General features: G+C 36.9%; 3 protein-coding genes across 6 annotated transcripts; 1 reads left to right on the plus strand and 2 right to left on the minus strand.

Moving 5' to 3' along the window:
* Positions 1-390: 390 nt before the first annotated feature.
* LOC141840498 (haloacid dehalogenase-like hydrolase domain-containing protein Sgpp) lies at positions 391-2,571 on the minus strand. The gene is made up of 5 exons (XM_074728498.1): positions 2,427-2,571; positions 1,521-1,620; positions 1,274-1,437; positions 935-1,196; positions 391-841 (listed from the first exon to the last, which is right to left on the minus strand). Exons 1-5 carry the CDS (start codon positions 2,459-2,461, stop codon positions 665-667), a joined length of 738 nt encoding a protein of 245 aa, XP_074584599.1. The 5' UTR covers positions 2,462-2,571; the 3' UTR covers positions 391-664.
* Positions 2,572-3,083: 512 nt separating this feature from the next.
* On the minus strand, positions 3,084-8,658 carry LOC141839405 (uncharacterized). Of its 2 annotated transcripts, none has more exons than XM_074727145.1 (9): positions 8,123-8,658; positions 7,224-8,028; positions 7,062-7,126; positions 6,876-6,931; positions 4,881-4,984; positions 3,992-4,064; positions 3,738-3,915; positions 3,477-3,612; positions 3,084-3,352 (listed from the first exon to the last, which is right to left on the minus strand). In XM_074727145.1, the coding sequence occupies exons 1-8, from the start codon at positions 8,313-8,315 to the stop codon at positions 3,527-3,529; spliced, it is 1,560 nt and encodes a 519-aa protein (XP_074583246.1). In that variant the 5' UTR covers positions 8,316-8,658; the 3' UTR covers positions 3,084-3,352; positions 3,477-3,526. The 2 variants fall into 2 exon arrangements, with proteins under 2 accessions (XP_074583246.1, XP_074583245.1); XM_074727144.1 differs by having other exon boundaries at positions 3,473-3,612.
* Positions 8,659-9,805: 1,147 nt separating this feature from the next.
* Positions 9,806-20,345, plus strand: LOC141838761 (protein transport protein SEC16A homolog). 3 transcript variants are annotated; one of them, XM_074726328.1, is made up of 14 exons: positions 9,806-10,027; positions 10,086-12,114; positions 12,232-12,555; positions 14,582-14,704; positions 14,787-14,909; positions 15,103-15,264; positions 17,009-17,134; positions 17,219-17,353; positions 18,026-18,153; positions 18,218-18,329; positions 18,416-18,739; positions 18,876-18,992; positions 19,095-19,423; positions 19,518-20,345. In XM_074726328.1, exons 2-14 carry the CDS (start codon positions 10,417-10,419, stop codon positions 20,101-20,103), a joined length of 4,287 nt encoding a protein of 1,428 aa, XP_074582429.1. In that variant the 5' UTR covers positions 9,806-10,027; positions 10,086-10,416; the 3' UTR covers positions 20,104-20,345. The 3 variants fall into 3 exon arrangements, with proteins under 3 accessions (XP_074582429.1, XP_074582428.1, XP_074582430.1); XM_074726327.1 differs by having other exon boundaries at positions 10,102-12,114; XM_074726329.1 differs by having other exon boundaries at positions 10,116-12,114.
* The last annotated feature ends 727 nt before the right edge of the window (positions 20,346-21,072 follow it).

The raw sequence follows: 21,072 nt of genomic DNA on the forward strand, positions 1-21,072 counted from the left end.
AGTAAATTTCATTGTGCAAGAATCAGAAGACCAACAAACTATATGAAATATCAAACCCTGGGATTATAATCACTTATAATGAAACATTGTCACAGATCTGCTATGAACGTCTTTTGCAGTAGAGTATTGCATTATGTCTAGACAACTCGGAAAAGCCAAGTAAAGATCATTGTGCAAGAATCAGAAGACCAACAAACTATATGAAATATCAAACCCCCCTCTTATAATCACTTATAATGAAACATCAGCACAAGAGAATACAATAATTACCTCTTATCTCTCGCACACATCCTCGATTCGTCTCAGAGCATTTCAGAAGGGTTCATGATCGCCTTTGGGCTCACGTCCATAGCTCATATAAAAAAGAGCTCGCAAAATAGTACTTTAAACTTTATGAACAAGATCACCTAAAAGATTCATACATAAATAGAAAAATATATTCATTCATCTTTCATTCCTCTAATACGTGAATAGTCATACGATATGTGGATTTCACCAACATATCTTATTGAACCCATGAATGTTTGCAGAGTTCTTGCTCTTCTGCCTTACAACACAATGAAAAGGGAAATGCTACGATCAAATATGATCTTGTCTAAAGATCTAACGTTGAATATCCTACTTTTCTTTTCTTTGAATTATTTGGAAACAGAAGATTGGCATCTCAGGATTGCTCCACCCTTTCCAACTCTTCCAATGCCTTCCAAAGCTTTGGATCTTCATAGTCCTTAATCAGGAAGGTAGCTCCTGCTTCTTTCAGAGATTTCTCAGGATTTCTCGTCGTTAAGCCAATAACAGGCATTCCAGCGGCCACACCAGCCTTGATTCCGGACGCGGAGTCCTTGAGAAATGAACAAAAACGATGAACAAGTTTACTAAAAATGGAGTAGAAAGTTTGAATAACAACCAATGATCATATGAAAAGATGAACCACCTCAAAGATGAAAGTGTGCTCAGCTGAAGCATTGAGCTCCTTGAGGGCCTTCAAGTAAGGATCAGGGAAAGGTTTTGCTCTCTCGCATTCGCTCCCAATTATGACAACCTGGAAAAAGTCAGAAAGACCGAGCATCGAGATCATAAGCTCTGCGTTTGCCCTCGGTGCATTAGTTACCGCTGCACGCTTCAGGCCGTGATCCTTAACCCATTTACATAGCTTGTGGACACCATCTATTGGCTTTAATTGTTCAGTCACAATCCTGACCATTAGCATTGCAATCTCTAATAAGAAATATGAACAAACTGATAAGGAACAGAAGCATTGTTTGAGATGGACCTTCGGAACATAGCTTCCTTGTCGTCAACAAATTTAGCAGCTTTTTCGAAATCCCAGTCTGGAAATAAGATTCTAGCAGTGTCATCGCTGTGCCTTCCTGCAATGTTTTTTATAAAAAATTCCTCATCTATGGGGATTCCATTGTTATAACCAATCTGCAAGAAGTTTCTTTCAGTTAGAAGACTAATTTTCAAACAAGTACTGCTGTAACAATCTGAATGCCATTAGCAAATCGTGCCTCCAAAAGCATCTCTCTGAAAGCAAAGTAATGGAGGGGATCTGAATCACACAGAGTTCCATCAACATCAAATAAAACGGCTTCGACCGGAGCAAGCCTAGCAAGAGAGCTGATGCAAGTGATGAAGGCAAATCAGTAATAACCAAAATTAGAGAATCACCATTTGCAACTATGCACATGGTAGTTGCAAAGCCAGACAACAAAATAAAATCAAGTTCTGTATCAGTTTGTCAATAAAAAGCCAGACAAGACAATAGTAAGAGGCCATCTATGCACAATTGGGATACATTTATTAGTAACAAAACCAACAAGAATTGAACATGAATGTGGTAGATAGAATGAGTGTAGTGCTTTGCCACTGAAACAATGTAGTCTTCCAGCAAAAACACAACTTGACGCCCAAATTTCAGTTTCCTAAACTGCTAAAATGGAGAAAATGATATCAAAGACTCGAGCAATTGCCCTTGGCAAATCTTCCTTGCCTTTATATCGGTACTACGTCCTTGAGTAATATCCAAGCCCTTGGGTGCATGTAGGATCTTTTTGTTGCTAACCTTCGCAATTCCTCCAATTTTCTTTTTTACACAAGCAAAATGACAACTAGATCATGAGCTCGAAAGAAGAAAAGCACAGTAAATTCAATGAACACTCAAAATTTCTTTCATAAACCACAAAAAGAAGATCTTTTAATTTGTTCATGAACTCCGAAAGGGAAACCCACAGAAAGGTCAACGAACAACCATATGTTTCCAACTCATCATGTCTATATTTCTCCAAAAATTTGACGGAAAACAATTAGCAAACTGATTACGATCCCATTACCTATTCAGGTCACGCAGGAAAGTAATCACTCAAACTATCAGAACAATCTATAGGGAAATAAAAATAGATGAAGGGGATCGGCGGCAGTGGTACCTTTCAGGAGCGTGCGAGTCTGGAGAGATCGACATCGTTCTAATCTCTAAGGGAGATCAAGGAGATAAGAGAAGAGAGACGCCAAGAGAGACGACGGACGGGAGAACGCTGGAATCGCTCTCTCTGTCTCTCTCTCTCCACGGTCCTCTCGCCAAAAAAGCAGGGATTTTGATTTTTTTGGCGTATTAATTAGAAGGGAAGAATCCCGGCCTGGTTCGTTGGCTCCTGCTTAATAGTTTTTTTTTTCAAAATGCATAATAGTTTTTTTAAATAACACCTTTAATATTTTATTAATATCAGTTTATATATATATATATATATATATATATATTACCGTCAAAATAATCACTGCTTAAACTTAAAATATTTATTTTTAGCATTTTAAATTACTATCTAAATTAAGTGAAGATTATTTTCACGATAAAATGGAAAACTTAGGGGTACCTTTAACATTAATAAAATTCTAGAGAACATGTTGAGAAAATGACACGGATGAAAGGGACACCATTTAATAATATAAATAAAAAAATAAGTAGTTATATTTATATGATTATTTATTAAATTTTAGGCGAGAGAGCAAATGGAATCTAACGGAATAAAGGATAGATTCCATGTTCCATCTCCATCCACAGGTCATTTTCTGGGAGCTTGCTGTAACACACAAATATTATTATTTTTAATTCATTTTATACATAGTCCTTTTCATCCCTAAAATAGTTTTGATACATAAAATTGTATTACATTAGTTGTGAGTTTCACTACATAACCCTGATTGATATTGAGCTTATCATGTAAGAGCAAGCATAGTGAAGGGGTCAGGGAATGCCACGCTAGATGTCGGTGTATCCTCGAAAGGCAAATGTCTGAGTCATGCAGGAATCGACGAAAAGATTCAGAATGTCTCGGGGAAGAACATGTTGATCATCCTGAAATAACTCATAATGCATTAGTCATTCATTAGAAGAAACATCTCAAGTGATTTCTGGAAGTGAGACAGAAATATAACTGTATACAAAACTATACTGCCGATACGATACGATACATACATACATGGGGAAAAGGCACAACTTCTTTTGGTCCAGGAGTAATGGTTTGTTTCTTCACATGTCGGAGACGGACCACAGGTATGCCTCTCTCTCGGTGGCTCGCTTCTCATTCTGTCTCTTGTACATGTCCTTCTCGAACCCTTCGATTACCAGGAAAACCAAACCATGTTCAGTCAGTTGCAAGATGTTTTGTTTATTGACTTGATTCACATAAACACAAAATACAAGTTTCCAACTGAGTGAGAAAACTGCTAAACCAACATACCGTTGCTGCGGTCCACTCCATCCCAATGCCGACCAGGTTTGATTCCATAACGATTTGGAGGACAATCTACTCCTCGTTTCAACCAGCTGTGAGCCGGAATCGTCTGAGGGATAATGAATCCAGATTCCTTCATTGCTTCATTCTCACCGAGATCTTCTAATATTGTTTCTGAATTCTTCTGCTATAACATATCAAGAGATGAGTAATTATACTGTAAAGAATTGATAGTAACTGTACTACTAAAAAAAATATACCTTGACCAGATGTGCCATGGGATCGCCCCATCGAACTCTCTCCTTTAACATCTTATCAAGATCAGGATCATCCCTGGAGGTCAAATAAGATGGCAAATAGCATTTTAATGAAGACGTATAGTTACGAGTACCACAAAGCATAAAATCAAGATCTATTTATTTGCAAAAAGTTATTTTAACATAAACCATAACGATGACAAATGAGACCTAAATACTAATTAGAAAAAAATTATTTACAGCATATGGGCACACATGTCGGATTATTTAACACAATCATAATAATCTAAATGGGAAGTTGTAACCAAATTTCTGGTTGATTTGTATGTTGGTTGTTAGAGTCATATCCAATTATTATGAAGTCTGCTTCTCAATAAGCAACATGTCCATTTGATAATCATAATAAGCTACTACAACAATAAAAAAACTCACTAGATTCTAGGGGTTTAACTAATAGCTTGAATTTTTTTTTTTAAGGGACTTGCATATACTATGGAAGCAGTTCGCACATGAGCAAGTGTGAAATTAATTTTGTTTTATTTCTTGAATTTCTAACATTAATGTATATGCCACAAATCTCCATGAAAACTGACGAGAAGGATTGAGTTTTAAAGTGCTTCATATCCACCTAACCATTCTCAGATTGATAAAAAAAAAATCACCTAAAAAAGCATACTATTTACACAGTGCCAGTTTATTGGTGTTCCCAAAAATTGCTAGAGGTCCAACATCCTACAAGCATTTCAGACTCCAATAAGCGATGTTAATCACAGCAGCAACAAGTAAAAGATTACAACTAGTATACTGTTTATCAGTATCTAATTTTGTCTATAAAAAAAAATCATGCATGCTCGCAACTAAAAGATTTGTACAAAAAAAAAAAAAAACTTACTTCGTACGAGCAAAAGGTTTGTCTTTCTCAAGTTCTAATTCTCTGGTGTTAGCTTCAGCTTGCCTCTTCTGCGCCAAGCCTTTACCCCATTCCAATTTTTTTTCCTGGACATGCAAACAAGACACTTGTAGTAATGTAAAAAGGAAGATTACAAAAGAATATTCCTGATAAAAAACTTTCTTTAGTAGAAACAACCAAAAGCAGTATAGCAAATCCAGGAACCAACCATTAGCCATTAATATATGAAGATATATTGCAAATGGAAGTGAACTTAAAGAACCAAAAAAGAGCAAATAAAAATCAACGAGACAGCAATAGCAAGGCAAATGGTAGCCATGATGAATAGCCTCCATTTCCGAAGAACATGCCATCATTACTACTATTGGACACTCTAACATGTGAACTTTTGGATAAAATCCTTGTCATATTGATGATATCTATGGTCACCATATATAAAGTTCTCACATCCAAAAAATATCAAGCAAACCCCTTGTCATAGTTTCAAGTGTGCAAGGTCGAAACATATTATATACCAAAATGAGATTATATACAAAGAGAAGATGAAATAAGGGGGAGAAGATAAGAGAAGAGAGGATAAAAAAAAAGAGAAGATAGAAGTTTCAAGAAAAATAGCTCAATATCACATATCATAGAAAATTACAAACTCTGATACTTGTATACTGCTGCTACACTCTAATTACCCTAGCCAATGGTATCATTAAACAAATAAATTACTGAAGATAAAAGGAAAAAAGTGATATTGCATCAAACTGGCTATGTAAAGTCAAAACAAATTAAAAGGTTGATTAGTTGAACCTTGTAAAAGTGTCTACAGTTAGGAAGCAAGCCTACCCTATGCACAAGCTGACATATGGAATGGGATGAGGAATTGAAAAGCTAGTTTAGGAACAAGCTTACCCTGTGCTACTACAAGCCAACATATAGAATGGGATCCAAAATCTAAGAGTTAGATTAGGAAAAAAATTCTTGCTATTTCATGCACAACTTCATATATCAACCAACAATTATTATCTTTTGTTGCTTCCACAGGCATACAACTGTAGGAAAGCCATGAAGCATTGGAATTTGAATCTTAGTTGTGCTAGAAGCTAATAGGTTTATGTGGGTATTAGAGTTAATTATTTAATCTCCCATCAGTTATTTAGTAATTGGTGTTATGTCAAAGACCTATGTATATGTGAATAATAACATTTTATCAATTTCAACTAGTGTATCTCGTTGTCTAAGCCAGATGTGTCTTTATTAGTCTTAGACAAACACATAAAAACATTTATGAAATTTGATGGATACAACTATTAAAAGCTTCCAAAATAATAAGAAAAATGAAGCTCAGAGTTTGTTATACCAACAAGCAAGTTTCCTACAGAAGTGCAGAACGTTATTGGCAGTTGCAAAACCTCTTCCAAAGGGTCTATTCCTATGTACTAATAAAATTATTGGATTGTGCTATTACGAACTAAGAAGTGGCAGATTTAGAACCACTATCTCTCATAATCTACCAAATTCCTATGTTATCAACAAATCTTTTCTAGTCAACATTGATCAACAATGACTCAAAAAGGTAATCAAAGAACTATTAACTGAGACTGAAAAACATACAAGAAATAAAAAAGATAACCTTGAAAATAAACTAGATTTCAGAGCTCTGAACCGTGGCATATCTTTTATGGCAATCATTTAGTCATTATATAGATATTAATAATAGAAAAAAAAACAGAACTAATTGTAAGAAGGGTTACAAATCACTCCTACACAATCAGCACTACACTTCCTTCCAACTAAGAGAGCCTATAATTAAACAACTGAATGTGTACCAATAATTCTTCTTTCTGGTAAATAGCTGTAATAATAGTATAACTTGTTGTGCTCATATAACTAAAAATAAAAGTGAAACAAAAAAATATAGCTCTTGGGACTTGACTGACTCGTATGGTAAAAGACCACCAAATGAAAGATGAAGTGTGTGAAAAATACCTTTGGTTTCTCTTCTTCCTTTGGTTTCAGTAGCTCTTCCTTTGAAATAACTTTCCCTACACAAAATAATTCAATCACTCAGCAGTCAGAAACATGCAAATATAAAACTACAAAATCAGTAGAATCTGAGCTTCCAAATGTACTTGAGAAATTTTCAAATGTCATGCTGTGTCATAGAACTCAGACCTTTTGCATCACGATATACTGGCTCTGCACTTTTACCACTCAAACTAGGATCCAAGGATGCAAATCTGGGCGCAAAAAAAAACATATCACATATGTCAAGCGAAATGTCATAAAACCATGCCCAATTGAACCAAGAATTCACAGGTGTTATGTGACCATCACCTTGACAGTGCTTCCTTCCTCGTCTTGTCATTCTCTTCTCTAAGCTCTTTAGCTGAAAGTAATCCACCCCTTCTAGGCTCCTTCTCCACAAGAACCTTCCTGCTCTTCCTCGGCGGAGAAAGGTCAGCGGGAGAGGAACTACGGCCTCTAATAGCTTCAGGAGACTGTGGACGAGTCCGGCGTGGAGGAGAGAGGTCATTGGACAAGTGTTTACCACCTCTCCTTGGAGGAGAAAGATCTCCAACAGGGGAAGCTGGTGGACCTGTGTCATCTGAAAATATGTGACGGGTTTGCCGTGGTGGGGATACATCAAGTGACAAAGATCTCCGACTCCTCCTTGGAGGGGAAAGGTCAGATCGATTATGTGCGCGGGTGGATATCGTACGATCATTAGACAAATGCTTTCCGCCTCTCCTGGGAGGAGAAAGATCGGGGCTTGGGATAGAGGGCTCCCTGGTTCTTCTTGGCGGTGAAATGTCCATCGCTAGATTAACAGGCAGCGCTGTCTCAGCCTCCGGAGGTGTATCAGCACGCCGATGCCTACGCTGTGGCGGTGAGAGGTCCGTGCTCTGCGAAACCTCCCTGGTCCTTGGAGAGGGAGTGTCGAACCTCGATCTCACTTGACGAGGCGGCAACAGGTCGTTGCTACTTTCAGTGGCCTTTGTAGGGTTTGAGGAATTGGAAATTGAGACCCAACCACTCCCATCTTCTGAAATTGCATGATAGGGCTTCCGTGCTCGAATGGCCTCCAGTCTCTTCATCCGTTTAACCTCAATATCCTCATCAATTTGTGGTTTTTCTTCATCTGCTCCATTTGATTTTCAAAACAGATCGATTATACAAAATTACTCAAGAAAAATGTTGAAATTTGAGCGAAATGGTAGTGTTTTAAGGATTACCAGCAGATTCTGACTCTTCTTGTTCAATTTGGACAGGTTTTTGCCACACGGGATCTTCGTCCACCACTAGGATGCCACCCATAGAGCTGGGCTTGATCTTCTCCTTTTTTTTCTTCTTCTTTTTCTTCTCGTAGTCTTCACCTGCTGACTCATATCGCTTGAGGTAATCTTTGAGGGAGAGAGGGGCAGCCATATGAGTATCGGAGAAGCTTGTAAGGGAACGAGGAGGAATACGGGGAAAACAGAAGGCCTTCGGCAGTCGCCGGAGTTGGATCTGGAGCAGGGTTCGTCACGGACGTGGAACAGCCGGAAGGCGGGCGTTCCGGCACGGGAACGCCAGCAAGTTCCGGTAAATAAGAAGAAGGAGAAGGATTTTCCGTGAGATTTAGGGTTTGGGCTCCGTATAGAGGAAGAGGGAGGGAACGGGGAACGGTTATGATTGCCGCCGGAGGAATCAGACGGCGTTGGAGTCGCTCCCCGGCGTGGCCTGATCGGGCAGCTCGCGGGCGCGACAGCGGTGATGGGATGCGCGAGAAGGCCGGCGGCGCCGATTAAGGGCAGGACAGCAGGACTTCGATTATTTAATCAATTAGCCAGAAATTGATTGTGAATAAAAATTCTGTTAAATCAAATAAAAATAAATTAACTGACGGATTAAAATTTAAAATTTGATTATTTTAAAATTTTGATTATTTTTTAAAAATTAATTAATTCATAAGTTGGATTTTAATTTTAAAATTTTTTATTTGATTAAATTAAATTAATTAAAATAAAAAATAATTTATAAATTTTTAAATAAATAAATTTATAAATTTTTTAATTAATAAATTTTTATAATATTTAAAAATTTAATTATTTTAATTAATTCAGATCGAAAACTGAATTTAATTTATATTTTATCGATTCAGTTTATTAATTTTTATTTAAAAATTTAACAGATTCAATTAGTTAAAAAAATATGGATTCAATTTGATTTTCACCAAATACTCAACCCTACTAATATATATTTAGTCTTTTTCAAATACTAATTTATTTATCTCATTAAACTATAATAAAATTTTATTTTAAATTTAAAAAAAATTGATAAATTTTTTATAATCATATAAATTTATTTTCTTATTAATTATAGTATTATTATTTTCTAAATAAATTTCGTTGGATTCTAAATAAATTCCATTAGATTAAATTTTAATTATATATATATATTTATTTATATATTTTTGCATGTCCATTGGATAACTACCTAATGTTATTTTTTTAATTTGATTTATTTTTATCTAAATATTATATTCTAAATATTAAATTCTAATTTTAAATTTTAAATCTTAAAAAAATATTTAATATTAACTCCTCATGAATGAATGTGTCGTTAATTTAGATTCGACTCATTAAATTGAATTAAAATAATTTAAATAGATTTAATTGATATTTAAAATAAAAATAAAAAATTTAATGAATTTATAAATTTAATCCACTTAATCTATAAATAAATTTAAATTTTTTAATATTATATATATATTTTTTATTTTTTTATGAATTCGATGAATTTAATCCACCAAATTCATTTAAATTGAAAATTATTATTATTATTATTATTTTTATATTTAGCCCCTTAGTCTACTATCTTGTCAAATCTTGCCCTTTCCCGTTCGAGTCATGGCCGAACGCTGAACAGTTCGGCGAAAAAGAAATAAAATAAAATATTAAGGAAAACAAAAAACAGAGAAAACGGAGAAAAAAGAACATATCGAGGAGGAAAAAAAAGTTTGGAGCCGGGGAAGAAACGGCGAGGACCAGGTGGGATTGCATGATGTCGGTTTGGATCGAGGTTTCGTTCTTCCTTTCACTTCTCTCCTCTCAGATCCGTGCGCACCTGATTTCTCTTCGATTCGCGCGTCTTATCCGGTGAGTTCTAAGTTCTGAAGGCCAATTCATTGATCCGTTTGTAATTTGCATCTTTCAGCATCGTTACGTGTCAGATCGATGGAGGCAGGAGGAATTCCTCGATCCTGTGTGTCGTGGCTACCTGAATTCTAGTGTCGATTGAGAAGCCGGATTTTGGGATACGGTTGGAGATCCGCTAGGGTTCTGTATGCAATTTTCTCTCGAATTGAAGCTGCAGTCACGAACTTGGATCTCCTGTTAGCTTGTTTTTTCGTAGGTTTGATTCGATAAGGGAGGATTCGGCTGGAACTAAGTCGGTTGTTCGGTGGATCAGGAAAATTACTCTGCGAGTGGTAGGAGAAAAAAAGGAGCGAACTTTACTTCGATAGCTTTGCTTTGTCGAGGATCAAATGGCATCTTCCTCTCCTTCTCATGTGGTAGATCAGACTGACGACGACCACGATTTCTTCAACAATCTAGTGGATGAAGATTTTGGTGGGAATGGATCCCATATTCGTTCTAAAGAAATCGCGAGAGATTTATCTAACCTCAGTCTTGATGATACTGGTACGTTTGTGGATGATCCTGATGATGCTGGATTAATTTCAGAATCAAATGGTCCACGACAAAGTGAGACATTGCAGCTTGCTGGTTATCCAAAAGATGTTTTGGCTTCTCGTGACAGTCCAACTTTGAATTATTCATCAGACAAGGTAGCCACATCAGAAAATTCTTCTGTGAGCATTCTTGAGACTGCAATGCAAAGCACATCGCCGACTAATAATGCTGGATCTAGGGGAACGTGTGTAAAGGAGGTTCAGTGGAGTGCCTTCAGTCTTGGCATACAGCAGTCTGACAATGTTGGGTTGGAAACTTATTCAGATTTCTTTGTTGAAAATGTCAATCCATCATCCGACAAATTGAATTCAAACGCTGATTTTAATTTTCTCCTTGTGGAAAATCAAGTTAAAAACGTGGACACACACACAGATTCCCAGAGTAATCAAGAGTCGCAGCTTTTCAGTTCAGTTAATGATCAGAACACAGGTGGTGTAGATGCACAATACTGGGAGAGACTTTACCCTGGTTGGAAGTATGATTCAATTACTGGGCAATGGTATCAGTTGGATGGCTATAACGAAAACGTAATTACACAAGATAACTACAAGTCATCAGGGGTAGATTCACAGGGAAACTTTAAGGACAGTGCAGAAGCGGCTGCTGTCGCTTCTAACTTGGGTAGTTCAGAAGATCTATATCTTCAGCAGACTTCGCAGTCAGCCCTGGAGACCATAGCTGAAGAAAGTACATCAGCTAATACTGCTACAACTTACAATTGGAACATTGTTCATCAGGAGAACATGGAATTCCCTCCTAATATGGTCTTTGATCCTCAATATCCTGGGTGGTATTATGATACCAACACCCAGCAGTGGTATACCCTGGAGTCGTACACTCAGACAACTAAAATACCAAATATAGTTCAGAATGAGGCTATTGCTTCAGCTGGCTTCTCAGAAGGGAGCTATAGTGTAAATGATGAAGTTGGTCGACCTGATCAAAGGACTGATATATCCCTAGGGAGGCAAGAGTTTTGGCACGTGGCTGATCTATCAAACAGCTACTCTCATCAGCAGAACATGCTGCAGGCGAAACAAATTGGTGAAAATAGATTTTCTCAAAACCAGCAGATGCAGAGCTTTTATAATCCAAGCATTGCTACAGAAACTCATGCAGATAATAACATGGCTCTTCAGACATTCAAACCAATGGCGAATCATGATTTTGGCTTGACCAATGGGCCAATTATGCAACACAACTCTGCCAATGAAGAAAGTACATATCCAGTTTATCTTCAAAATCAGCCACATAGTATGCAACAAAATATATCCCACAGCTTTTTAGGCAATCATAACTCAATTGACTTTCGACAGCCTTCATTTCAAGATACAAAGGCTTCTTATTCCATGTTCTCTCATGCTCCTGATGAAGGCAGATCATCAGCTGGGCGTCCTGCACATGCTTTGGTTGCTTTTGGGTTTGGTGGGAAGATTGTAGTTACTAAAAATAGCAACACTTCTGGAACAAATTTAGACTATGGAATGCAGGTGAACTCCAAAATTTTGGCATTGGTTGTAGATGTATTTTAATTGTTCTACTTTTGTACATCTATTTCTGTGTGTGCGCTGCAACTGATTTTTTATTCCTTTTCCACCATTTGGAAGGGATCTCCTGCTGGTGCAATCTCTATTCTTAACTTATCTGAAGTTGTGAAGAATGAACTTGATGCTTCCAATTTTGTTTCTGGCACCGTGTTGGATTACTTCCATTCCTTGTACCATCAAAAATTTCCGGGTCCTCTTGTTGGAGGGAGTGCTTCTACAAAGGATATAAATAAGTGGTTAGATGAGAGAATCTTGAGCTATGATGGTCCTGTCATGGAATTCCAGAAAGGGAAATTTTTGAAATTGCTTCTTTCATTGCTCCGAATATCATTGCAGCATTATGGCAAACTTCGATCTCCTTTTGGATCTGATCTATCACTAGAGGTTTTTATAACACTATTGTCATATTAAAACATATTATTTTCATCTTCTTTCTTGTTACAGCTATATATGATTTTTTTTCAACAATATATTGCTCATATTTCACAGGCCTTCACTGCAAAGTTTCGTTTGCTATTTCTTTTGTAACCCATATGTTCTGAATACCATCATAAAGTTGGAGTCATTTTTGTGGAATTGTCTTAGTATCTGTTGTGGAATGTCCAGACAACAATGATTTCTTTTCAACCATCCCATGCCATAAATATGATTGAATGGAATTTCTTTTTGACATGATAATTCTTTTTCGCCATCGTTTTATGGTATGTTATGTTCTCCAGCTTGTTAAATTTTATTGTATACAGTTTAGCATGACATCATATGGTCATTTGATTAGAATAAGAGTGTTATAGCAAATGAAATCATCAACAAAGGTTGAGCAGGTTTGGGCTGATAGTACTGTCAGTGTTGCTCAATCTTATGGACAACATAAATGTAGGAATATAGAGGTATCATTATGACTAATTTTCCTCTCTTTCTAGCATTTTGTTGATGCAACAAGAAAAAAAAAATGTTCTCAGTCTTCTTAGGCAAATTCCTATCTCAAGATGTTTGGATTACAAATTGATCGGCAGGTTGTAAGATTCTTTGACTTCTCTTTAAATTAACCAGAGTACCTGTAGCTTTTACTGTTTGGGTTTTGGTGGTTTAGGTTAATCAGGTTATTTAAAAAAACTTTACTTATTTGGCTTCTAGTTTGTGCTCACTAAACTTGAAATGTTTAATACTTGTCATTTCCACTGTTTTAGTGCATAGTGTCACAAAAAAAAAAAAAAAATCAAGAATGATATAGGTAGCCTAAATATGGGAATAGAAATTCAGAATGCAAAGCTTCATTGTGGAGATGACGAAGAAGTTGATTGTTAGCTCAAAATCATCACTGTGAAGTAAGATCCTTCACTTAGATTCTGTTGTCTGCCTCAGAAATTGGAGACGTACATGAGTTTCATAAAGTAATTTAGAAAGCTGTTTATGAATCCTCTCTTATTAATGATGAGGGTTTTCTTCATCTGCATGAGCTTAATACTATCTTGAACAGATTCTGTGCCTTTTTTTTGGCACAAGCTGAAATGCTTCTTGCTACATCAAGCTGAAATGACTCTCTTTCCCTATGACAAAGGAGAAATAGGGGCTCACAACCTCTTATGTGACACTTCAAAAGGATTCTGTTAAAAAAATTTCACACTTAATTTGCATATTCTCCCAAAAAAAAACTGCTAGTTCATTTTTCTTCCAGTTTAAGATAGTATCTCCTTTTCCTTTTTCCTAATTACTGAATGTAGCTGTGGATTTGCCAGCTAAGGGTGCCAGTCAGGTCTTGCATTGCATAAACTAATTTACACAATCCACTGTTGTTAACCTGACTTATCTGTAAGCTAGAATAACTGTTCTGCAATTGTAATCACTTCTAAATTAGTAGTAATACTCAGAAGACTATCAGATACCAAATAATCAGACAGCTATTAGGCCTGCTTATGATTTAATGATGATGTAATGCATCTGAATTCATGGTTTAAGGACTGCAGCTGACGTAATCTTCTTGTAGTTATACTATATTTAGGATACGTTTGTATAGTAGGATGTTCAAAGCTGCTTGGAATTGCACATAAAATAACAGGATGTTTAAAGTTACTTTGAATTGCACAAAAATTAAGACATATTTGCGTAGTGAATGTTTTGTTATAGGCTAATAGATGATAACATAATAGAGGCCTTCAGTAAGATTGGCATCTCTCGGTGGCTTTAAATATTAGTCATCATCTGTTCCTTCCGTACAGAGCTGTTTTTGTGCAGTTTCTCTGTCTGTTCAGATTTGAAGAATGCACAGTTGCATACTTTTTAAGCAAGAACTAACAAAGAATAATCACCCTTTAGGAACACAATCATACTTCCTCATGATTTTGATTTTTGAATTCTTCAAATTTTAGCATTTTTCTTGTTATTTCTAAAACTATCATTCTCTCCCTTGTAGGATTTAAATGGTCCAGAAGAGGCAGTATGTAAACTTTTTGCTTCCTCTAAAAGTAGTCCTTTTGGAGGTTATGGCTCCTATGCTCGTTGTTTGAATAATATTCCTCCAGAAAGTCAACTTCAGGTATTGTGAATTCATCCAAGGTTTTATTTATATAGTCTGGTGAACTGCCTGTAGAAGTATATATTATGCACACTTCTTTCAGGCAACTGCCGCTAGGGTACAAAGCCTTCTTGTTTCTGGTAAAAGGAAGGAGGCTCTCCAATCTGCACAAGAAGGTCAGTTGTGGGGCCCTGCTCTTGTTCTCGCAGCACAGCTTGGAGACAAGGTTTGTGAACTGTGTTCTTTTTCTGTGTGCTTAAACTTAAAGAACTAAGTTACTTGATTTTGATTCAGTTTTAGATAATTCCTTTTTTCATGTTCAAGTGATTATAAATTGAAGATTCTTTCTTCATGTGAGTAGTTATGAAGTTTTTTTTTTATTCTTTATCAACTCTGTTTCTCATAAAAGTTGGGTACAGTTTTATGTTGACACAGTGAAGAAGATGGCACAACTTCAGTTTGCATTTGGTTCACCTTTACGATCACTATGTCTTCTTATTGCTGGGCAGCCTGGAGATGTATTTTCATCAGACAATGCAGTTAATTTCTTATCTGTGGCTTCACTTATACAGTCAGCAGAGGTGTAAACTCTAAATACTTAAGGAATTAACTTCTAGTTATCGTTTCAAATGAAGTTTCCTGTGGCTTTTCACTTCAAGTTAAAAGTATGTTTTTGCCTGATATGAATTCACTCATGGCTTAAATTGAAAGTTAATCTCTGATCAATCAAGTGAATGTGATTGTTGCGGCAAGGGCCTATGTTAGTCTCATGACTGTTTACTTCTTTTAGCAAATATGGTAACTGTACCTTTTACATGATTCAAACATTTGTTAGTTCTGGAGTAATCAGTTAATTTCTATTCACACTCTTTCTTCATGTTATCTTTTACAATGATTTTCAGTTTGTCACTAACAATGGGATTGAGGTTGACAGGATCTAGAGCAATAAGGTTGTGGATGATTCCATATCACCTAGTTTGGTAAAAAAAAAATTAAAGGGTTCAAATGAATGACAAGTTTATAGGACATGCCAAGAATATAAAGAACATTATTGTTTAATAAGGATATGTGAACCATCAACAATGGAGACAGGTAAAGTTTAAGAATGGGAACCACTTATGGCTACTTTTCATGAGAAGAATCACAAATCAAGCAAGCGCAGAGCCTTGTATTTTATCACAAAACTAATAGTAGAAGTGGAACTAGCAGCAAGAAATTATGATGAACTAGGGCCATTATGAAGTAAGCCCTCAAACTGTTCATACTTGATTAAACTAAAAGTAATGATCATGGAGCTAGAGCAGAGCCACAGGTTGATTGAATGACAATGGTCCGTGCAGTAGGACAGGTTCTTGATTTTTATCTCTGCGAGCTTTGATGGATGATTGGTGCAACCACATTGGGAATGAATATCATCCACAACCACAACTAAAAGATCCAATGTGGAACTAAGCTCACAACAGATATAACTAACAACTCTGATAACCTAATGACTAACTTCAATGACCCAATGATTAGGTGCTACTTTCATATATTCTGCCAGCTATTCAAATCCTTCCTAATAACTAAGCTTGTCAATTCTCTCCATTTCTATATGAAAAGCATAAACATTTTCCCCACTTCTAAACAGTTTCATACTGTGACTTAAACGTGCCACTTTCGTTTTTCTCCTTCCTTTACCTTTTCAATACTATTTGCTTTGAGGAATCAGTGGAAGTAGATGAATTTCCATACATTCAAGGCATTGGATCAAGTGTGCGTCTGTTTGGTAAGTGAAGGGGATATTCCTCCTACCCTTAGTTTTGTTAATATCTATTTCATTTTCACTCGTCTTCCATCTGCTTTTAGTAGCAAATCTTGTTTGTCGTTTATGTACCATCATCTCTGATTTCAGACACATATTTCATCACAGCCATGTGCATAACAACTGAAAGTACAAAAAAAGGGGCTGCAGCTCTAATCAGCACAAGGACTGTTCATTGATTATTACTGTTGGCATTTTAATCCCATAATAGCCATATAAACAATTTATATATGGTTTCTCAATTTCTGCATATTACACAAGAATTGGGTAACAGCAAATTCTGTCTCAATTCTAGTTTGTTAGTGACCCATTCTCCTTTGATCTCTTTGGGATGAATGTCAGTTTGTCATCATAAGTTAAACATGATTCTCTTGAAACATTAATTGCCAAGAGTTTTGCTCTTTTTCAAGTAATTGTTGGTTTGATGATCTTAGTTCACTGTCAATGTGTAATCTGAAATTCATCTGAATGTACTTTAGAGTTCAGGTTTGGACCTCATTGGCTTCTCAAATGTTTGACAGGTTAAATCCAGTGGTATGTTGGATGAGTGGGAAGAAAATTTGGCAATTATAACTGCAAACAGAACAAAAGATGATGAACTGGTAATTATTCATCTTGGAGATTGTCTGTGGAAAGACAGAGGAGAGGTTGACACCCTTTTGCCGTTTGTTTTCATCTGATTCTTTAGGCCATTTATTTTGAGTTAACTTTCTCAATTAATATTGCTTCAGGTAACTGCTGCTCACACGTGTTACTTGGTTGCTGAAGCAAATATTGAGCCATATTCAGACAGTGCAAGACTCTGTCTTATTGGTGCAGATCACTTGAAGTATCCAAGGACATATGCTTCTCCTGATGCTATTCAGGTTTATTTTTTGTGTGTCTTTTTATGTTTTTTGGTAATAATTATAAATGCTTTTGTAATTAATCTTTGCTTGCATGTGTGTTTGATTGTGGTAATTTCGCTTGCCTTACCTACTCTTTTGAGAATTGAACATAATGAAAATATCAGTCAATTTTTTTTTGTTAGAGGCAGCAAGAGAACAACTTTATGGTTTCAGAACTCCTGCCAAAAATTCTTGATTTGTGTAGGTTTGAGTTTTACTTTCATTTCATTAACAGTTGATAATATGAATGCTAGGTGTTTATGAACAACCAACAAGCATGTACAGGGGCATGTTTGGTTTCTTTTTGTTTTCAGCTACAAGCTATGCTTGGATGATATAAAGAAGTCCAATGAATTGAATTTCCAATTTAACATTTCATTTTTCTTTCCAAATTTAGCTGGGTAGCATTTACTTTGTGTTTATTTCACTAGTTAGTAGTCCTTTCTGATGTGTAAGTATTAGCTGAAAATTTTGAATTTCTATGATAGTTTGGTAATTCTTCAAAGACATAAAGTAGTTAGTAGTTGTATTGACCATGTTTTTTACATTTACATGTCTATGTGAACTTTCTTTCCTTGTGTCAATTGAAATTTAACTTTATGTGGTCTAGTTCCTGCTAACCAATTAACTATGGGAAAATCCTCTGTACAGCGAACAGAACTTTATGAATATTCAAAGGTGCAAGGAAATTCCCAGTTTATCCTACTACCTTTCCATCCATACAAGATAATTTATGCCCACATGCTCGCTGAAGTGGGGAAGATCTCAGATTCATTGAAGTGAGTCATGAGAGTTTGTTTTTCTCTGCCATCCTTCTTACTTTACATATTTAGATCAATTTAGGTACTGTCAAGCTGCTTCAAAATTGCTGAAGAGTTCTGCTCGTACTTCTGAGCTTGAGATTTGGAAGTCCGTGTTATCCTCTTTAGAGGATAGACTGCGTATTCACCAACAGGTAATTTTAATATGGGAAGCTTGTCTACAACCTGCAGAGCTAACATTTTTGCATTGCCCTTATATCATTTGACTGTATTTGTCCAGGGTGGTTATGGTTCGAGCTTGGCTTCTGGGAATATAGTTGGAAAGTTGTTTACCACCTTTGATAGATCTATTCATCGCATGATTGGTGCACCAGCAGCACCTCTTCCGCCATTGCCACCGGGGAATGTAAATGATAAAGAAACATCATATTCAGTTGCCCCTAAAGTATCAAATAGCCAGTCAACAATGGCCATGGAAACATCATATTCTTTAGTTCCATCAGCATCAGTGGAGACCATGACTGAATGGTCAAGTAATAATACCAATAAAACTAGGCATAATAGAAGTGTTTCAGAACCTGTGTTTGGACGAATCCCAAAACAGGTAGGATTTCACTCTTTTCTCTGTTGAAAATCAGTCATCTTGTTACGAAAGCCAATTCCTTTTTTAGTAGTTGATTTCTTTTTAAAATGGGAATATTAATCGGCTTTTTACTGTCTTTGTTGGAATATTATCAAAGGATTCGAGCTCAGACGGTGCACAGAGCAAGGTAATATCTGGTGGCTCACGCTTTGGACGCATTGGCACACAACTTCTACAGAAAACCATGGGATGGGTGTCAAGATCACATCAACAGGTATTTTCATTGACATAATCTGACTGCTTGTTTCATATATATTCTTCTTCCGGCACCCCCTCCTTTGCTCTCAGCTTAACATATGCTTCTTACAATGCGAAGGCAAAATTGGGTGAAAGGAACAAGTTCTATTACGACGAAAAGCTCAAGAGATGGGTGGAGGAAGGAGCTGATCCTCCAGCGGAGGAGCCTGCCCTCCCCCCACCTCCAACAGCAAAATCATTCCAGAATGGTATGCTGGATTACAAGATCAGTAATACTTTCAAGAGCGAAAACATTATCGATGATACTTTCAAGCCAGTAAGTGTTGGCGATAAGGAAAGACCAGCTGCTGAACCTTTGGCTCCATCGAAACAGAATTCTGCAATGCCACCAATTCCACCCAGTCAAAATCAGTTCTCAGCACACGGCAAAGTAGGCATCCGATCCAGGTTGACTCTCTTGTCTTCCTTATTTGTATTTTTTTTTCTGTCTATGTATTTTGTTTGTTCTGGGGATGTTAACACACAATTTGACACTCCTTAGATATGTGGATACATTCAACAAGGGCGGTGGTGGCGGTGGCGGTGGCGGTGGCCCCTTCACGAAATCTTTCCAGTCACCTGCACTTCCGTCAACAAAACCATTGGTCGGCACAAAGTTTTTCATGCCAGCGGCACCTCCATCCACCGAGGAAAGGCCGACTGATACAGCAGGTGAAAACAACCAAGATGCCACTAGTACCACTGGTGAAGATCCACCTGAACCTGCAACTAGAGAAGCATCCTTTTCTCCACCAGCTTCATCCTCCATTCCCTCCACTGGTGAAGATCCACCTGAACCTGCAACAAGAGCAGCATCCTCCATTCCCCGGTTTACGAGCATGAGCAGCATTGCACCTCTTGGGAACACTGACCCTGGAGCTGCTTCTTCCCTGTCCAGATCAAGAGCCACATCCTGGAGTGGGAATTACGAGCTACTCAATCAAACTACAACAGGCAGGAGGCCATGGCAGGGTCCTACAATGTTCTCACCCACTCGCAGTACGCCGGCCAGCCCAATTGGCAGCTCATCAACCTTGCAGCAGAATGATGCTTCTCTCTCGGACGACCTACAACAGATTGAACTCTGATCCATCGCTGGACGAGCATGAGTTTCCTTCCCATCAAACCTACATGATGTTAGTGTTGGATTACGAGGGGGGCGCTAACCAGAAATCTACAATCTTTGTAACTGCTGAGGCCAGGGAGGGAGGCCTTATGGTCATACAGTGGCATCCTTCAACATGGAAGCATGTGGGCGCCATGTACAGATGATTTGTTGATTTATCGATCTCATACGGTTTTTGCATAAGAGAAATATATTTTCTTTTTCCGAAGAGTCATGTGTATTGACTTTCATTTAGTGGGATAAATATTTGATTAACTCTAAGAGCGAGGAGCAAAATTTGTATTTTGCACCCGTTAGTTAGGGCATCCACAATGGAGGGAGATATTTCATCCAAGTATTTGTGGTTTCCACATCCACATCATCAACCAAATATCCCCTTCCTCAAATATCCCAACTTTCACAATCAAATATCCCACAAACTAAATATTTATGGGTCCCATCTATTACCATTATCTCTTTTCTCAATAATAAATACTATCCCAACCACCCTAATCTAATACCTTTCTTTTATTTAATTTAAACTATTAAAATTATTTATTTTATTAATTTTTATTTAAAAAAAAGGAAATCACCGGGCAAAACTCTTTGCCCGGTGATTTCAAATCACTCCCCTCCAATAGGGGATATTTGGTGGATGAGGGTATTTCTCCAAATATCCCCTCCAAATCTTCCTCATTGTGGATGCCCTTATAGTTGAACATTCCAATATTTTTGAAGGACATTCTTTAAAAAAGAATATTAATATTTGTATGTGGTTGGAGTATTAAAAAAATGATAATCTTAAATAGTCGCATTGACTCAATCTCTGGAGATGATCGATTCGGTTCTACGGAAGTTTTTCACCGGTCATCAGGGTAAATCGAAAAGTGTACGTAGCAATCAACCCAGATGTCTAGTATTTTTTGATTGCGATCTCATTTGGAGGGAGGAA

The sequence above is a fragment of the Curcuma longa genome, chromosome 11 (genome assembly GCF_044706935.1).
Source record: "Curcuma longa cultivar G26 ecotype Majalengka, Jawa Barat chromosome 11, ITB_CL_G26_1.1, whole genome shotgun sequence".
In the NCBI taxonomy this organism is placed as follows: domain Eukaryota; kingdom Viridiplantae; phylum Streptophyta; class Magnoliopsida; order Zingiberales; family Zingiberaceae; genus Curcuma; species Curcuma longa.

Coding starts and splice junctions, on each gene's coding strand:
- LOC141840498 (XM_074728498.1), bottom strand. CDS start 2,461: ATGTCGATCTCTCCAGACTCGCACGCTCCTGAAAG. Junction 1,197..1,273: donor AAGGAAGCTATGTTCCGAAG/GTCCATCTCAAA, acceptor GCTAATGGTCAG/GATTGTGACTGAACAATTAA. Junction 842..934: donor AGCACACTTTCATCTTTGAG/GTGGTTCATCTT, acceptor TCATTTCTCAAG/GACTCCGCGTCCGGAATCAA.
- LOC141839405 (XM_074727145.1), bottom strand. CDS start 8,315: ATGGCTGCCCCTCTCTCCCTCAAAGATTACCTCAAGCGATATGAGTCA. Junction 7,127..7,223: donor AGGAAGGAAGCACTGTCAAG/GTGATGGTCACA, acceptor TTTTGCGCCCAG/ATTTGCATCCTTGGATCCTA. Junction 4,065..4,880: donor AAACCTTTTGCTCGTACGAA/GTAAGTTTTTTT, acceptor TTTGACCTCCAG/GGATGATCCTGATCTTGATA.
- LOC141838761 (XM_074726328.1), top strand. CDS start 10,417: ATGGCATCTTCCTCTCCTTCTCATGTGGTAGATCAGACTGACGACGAC. Junction 14,910..15,102: donor CAGCACAGCTTGGAGACAAG/GTTTGTGAACTG, acceptor AGTTGGGTACAG/TTTTATGTTGACACAGTGAA. Junction 19,424..19,517: donor AAAGTAGGCATCCGATCCAG/GTTGACTCTCTT, acceptor GACACTCCTTAG/ATATGTGGATACATTCAACA.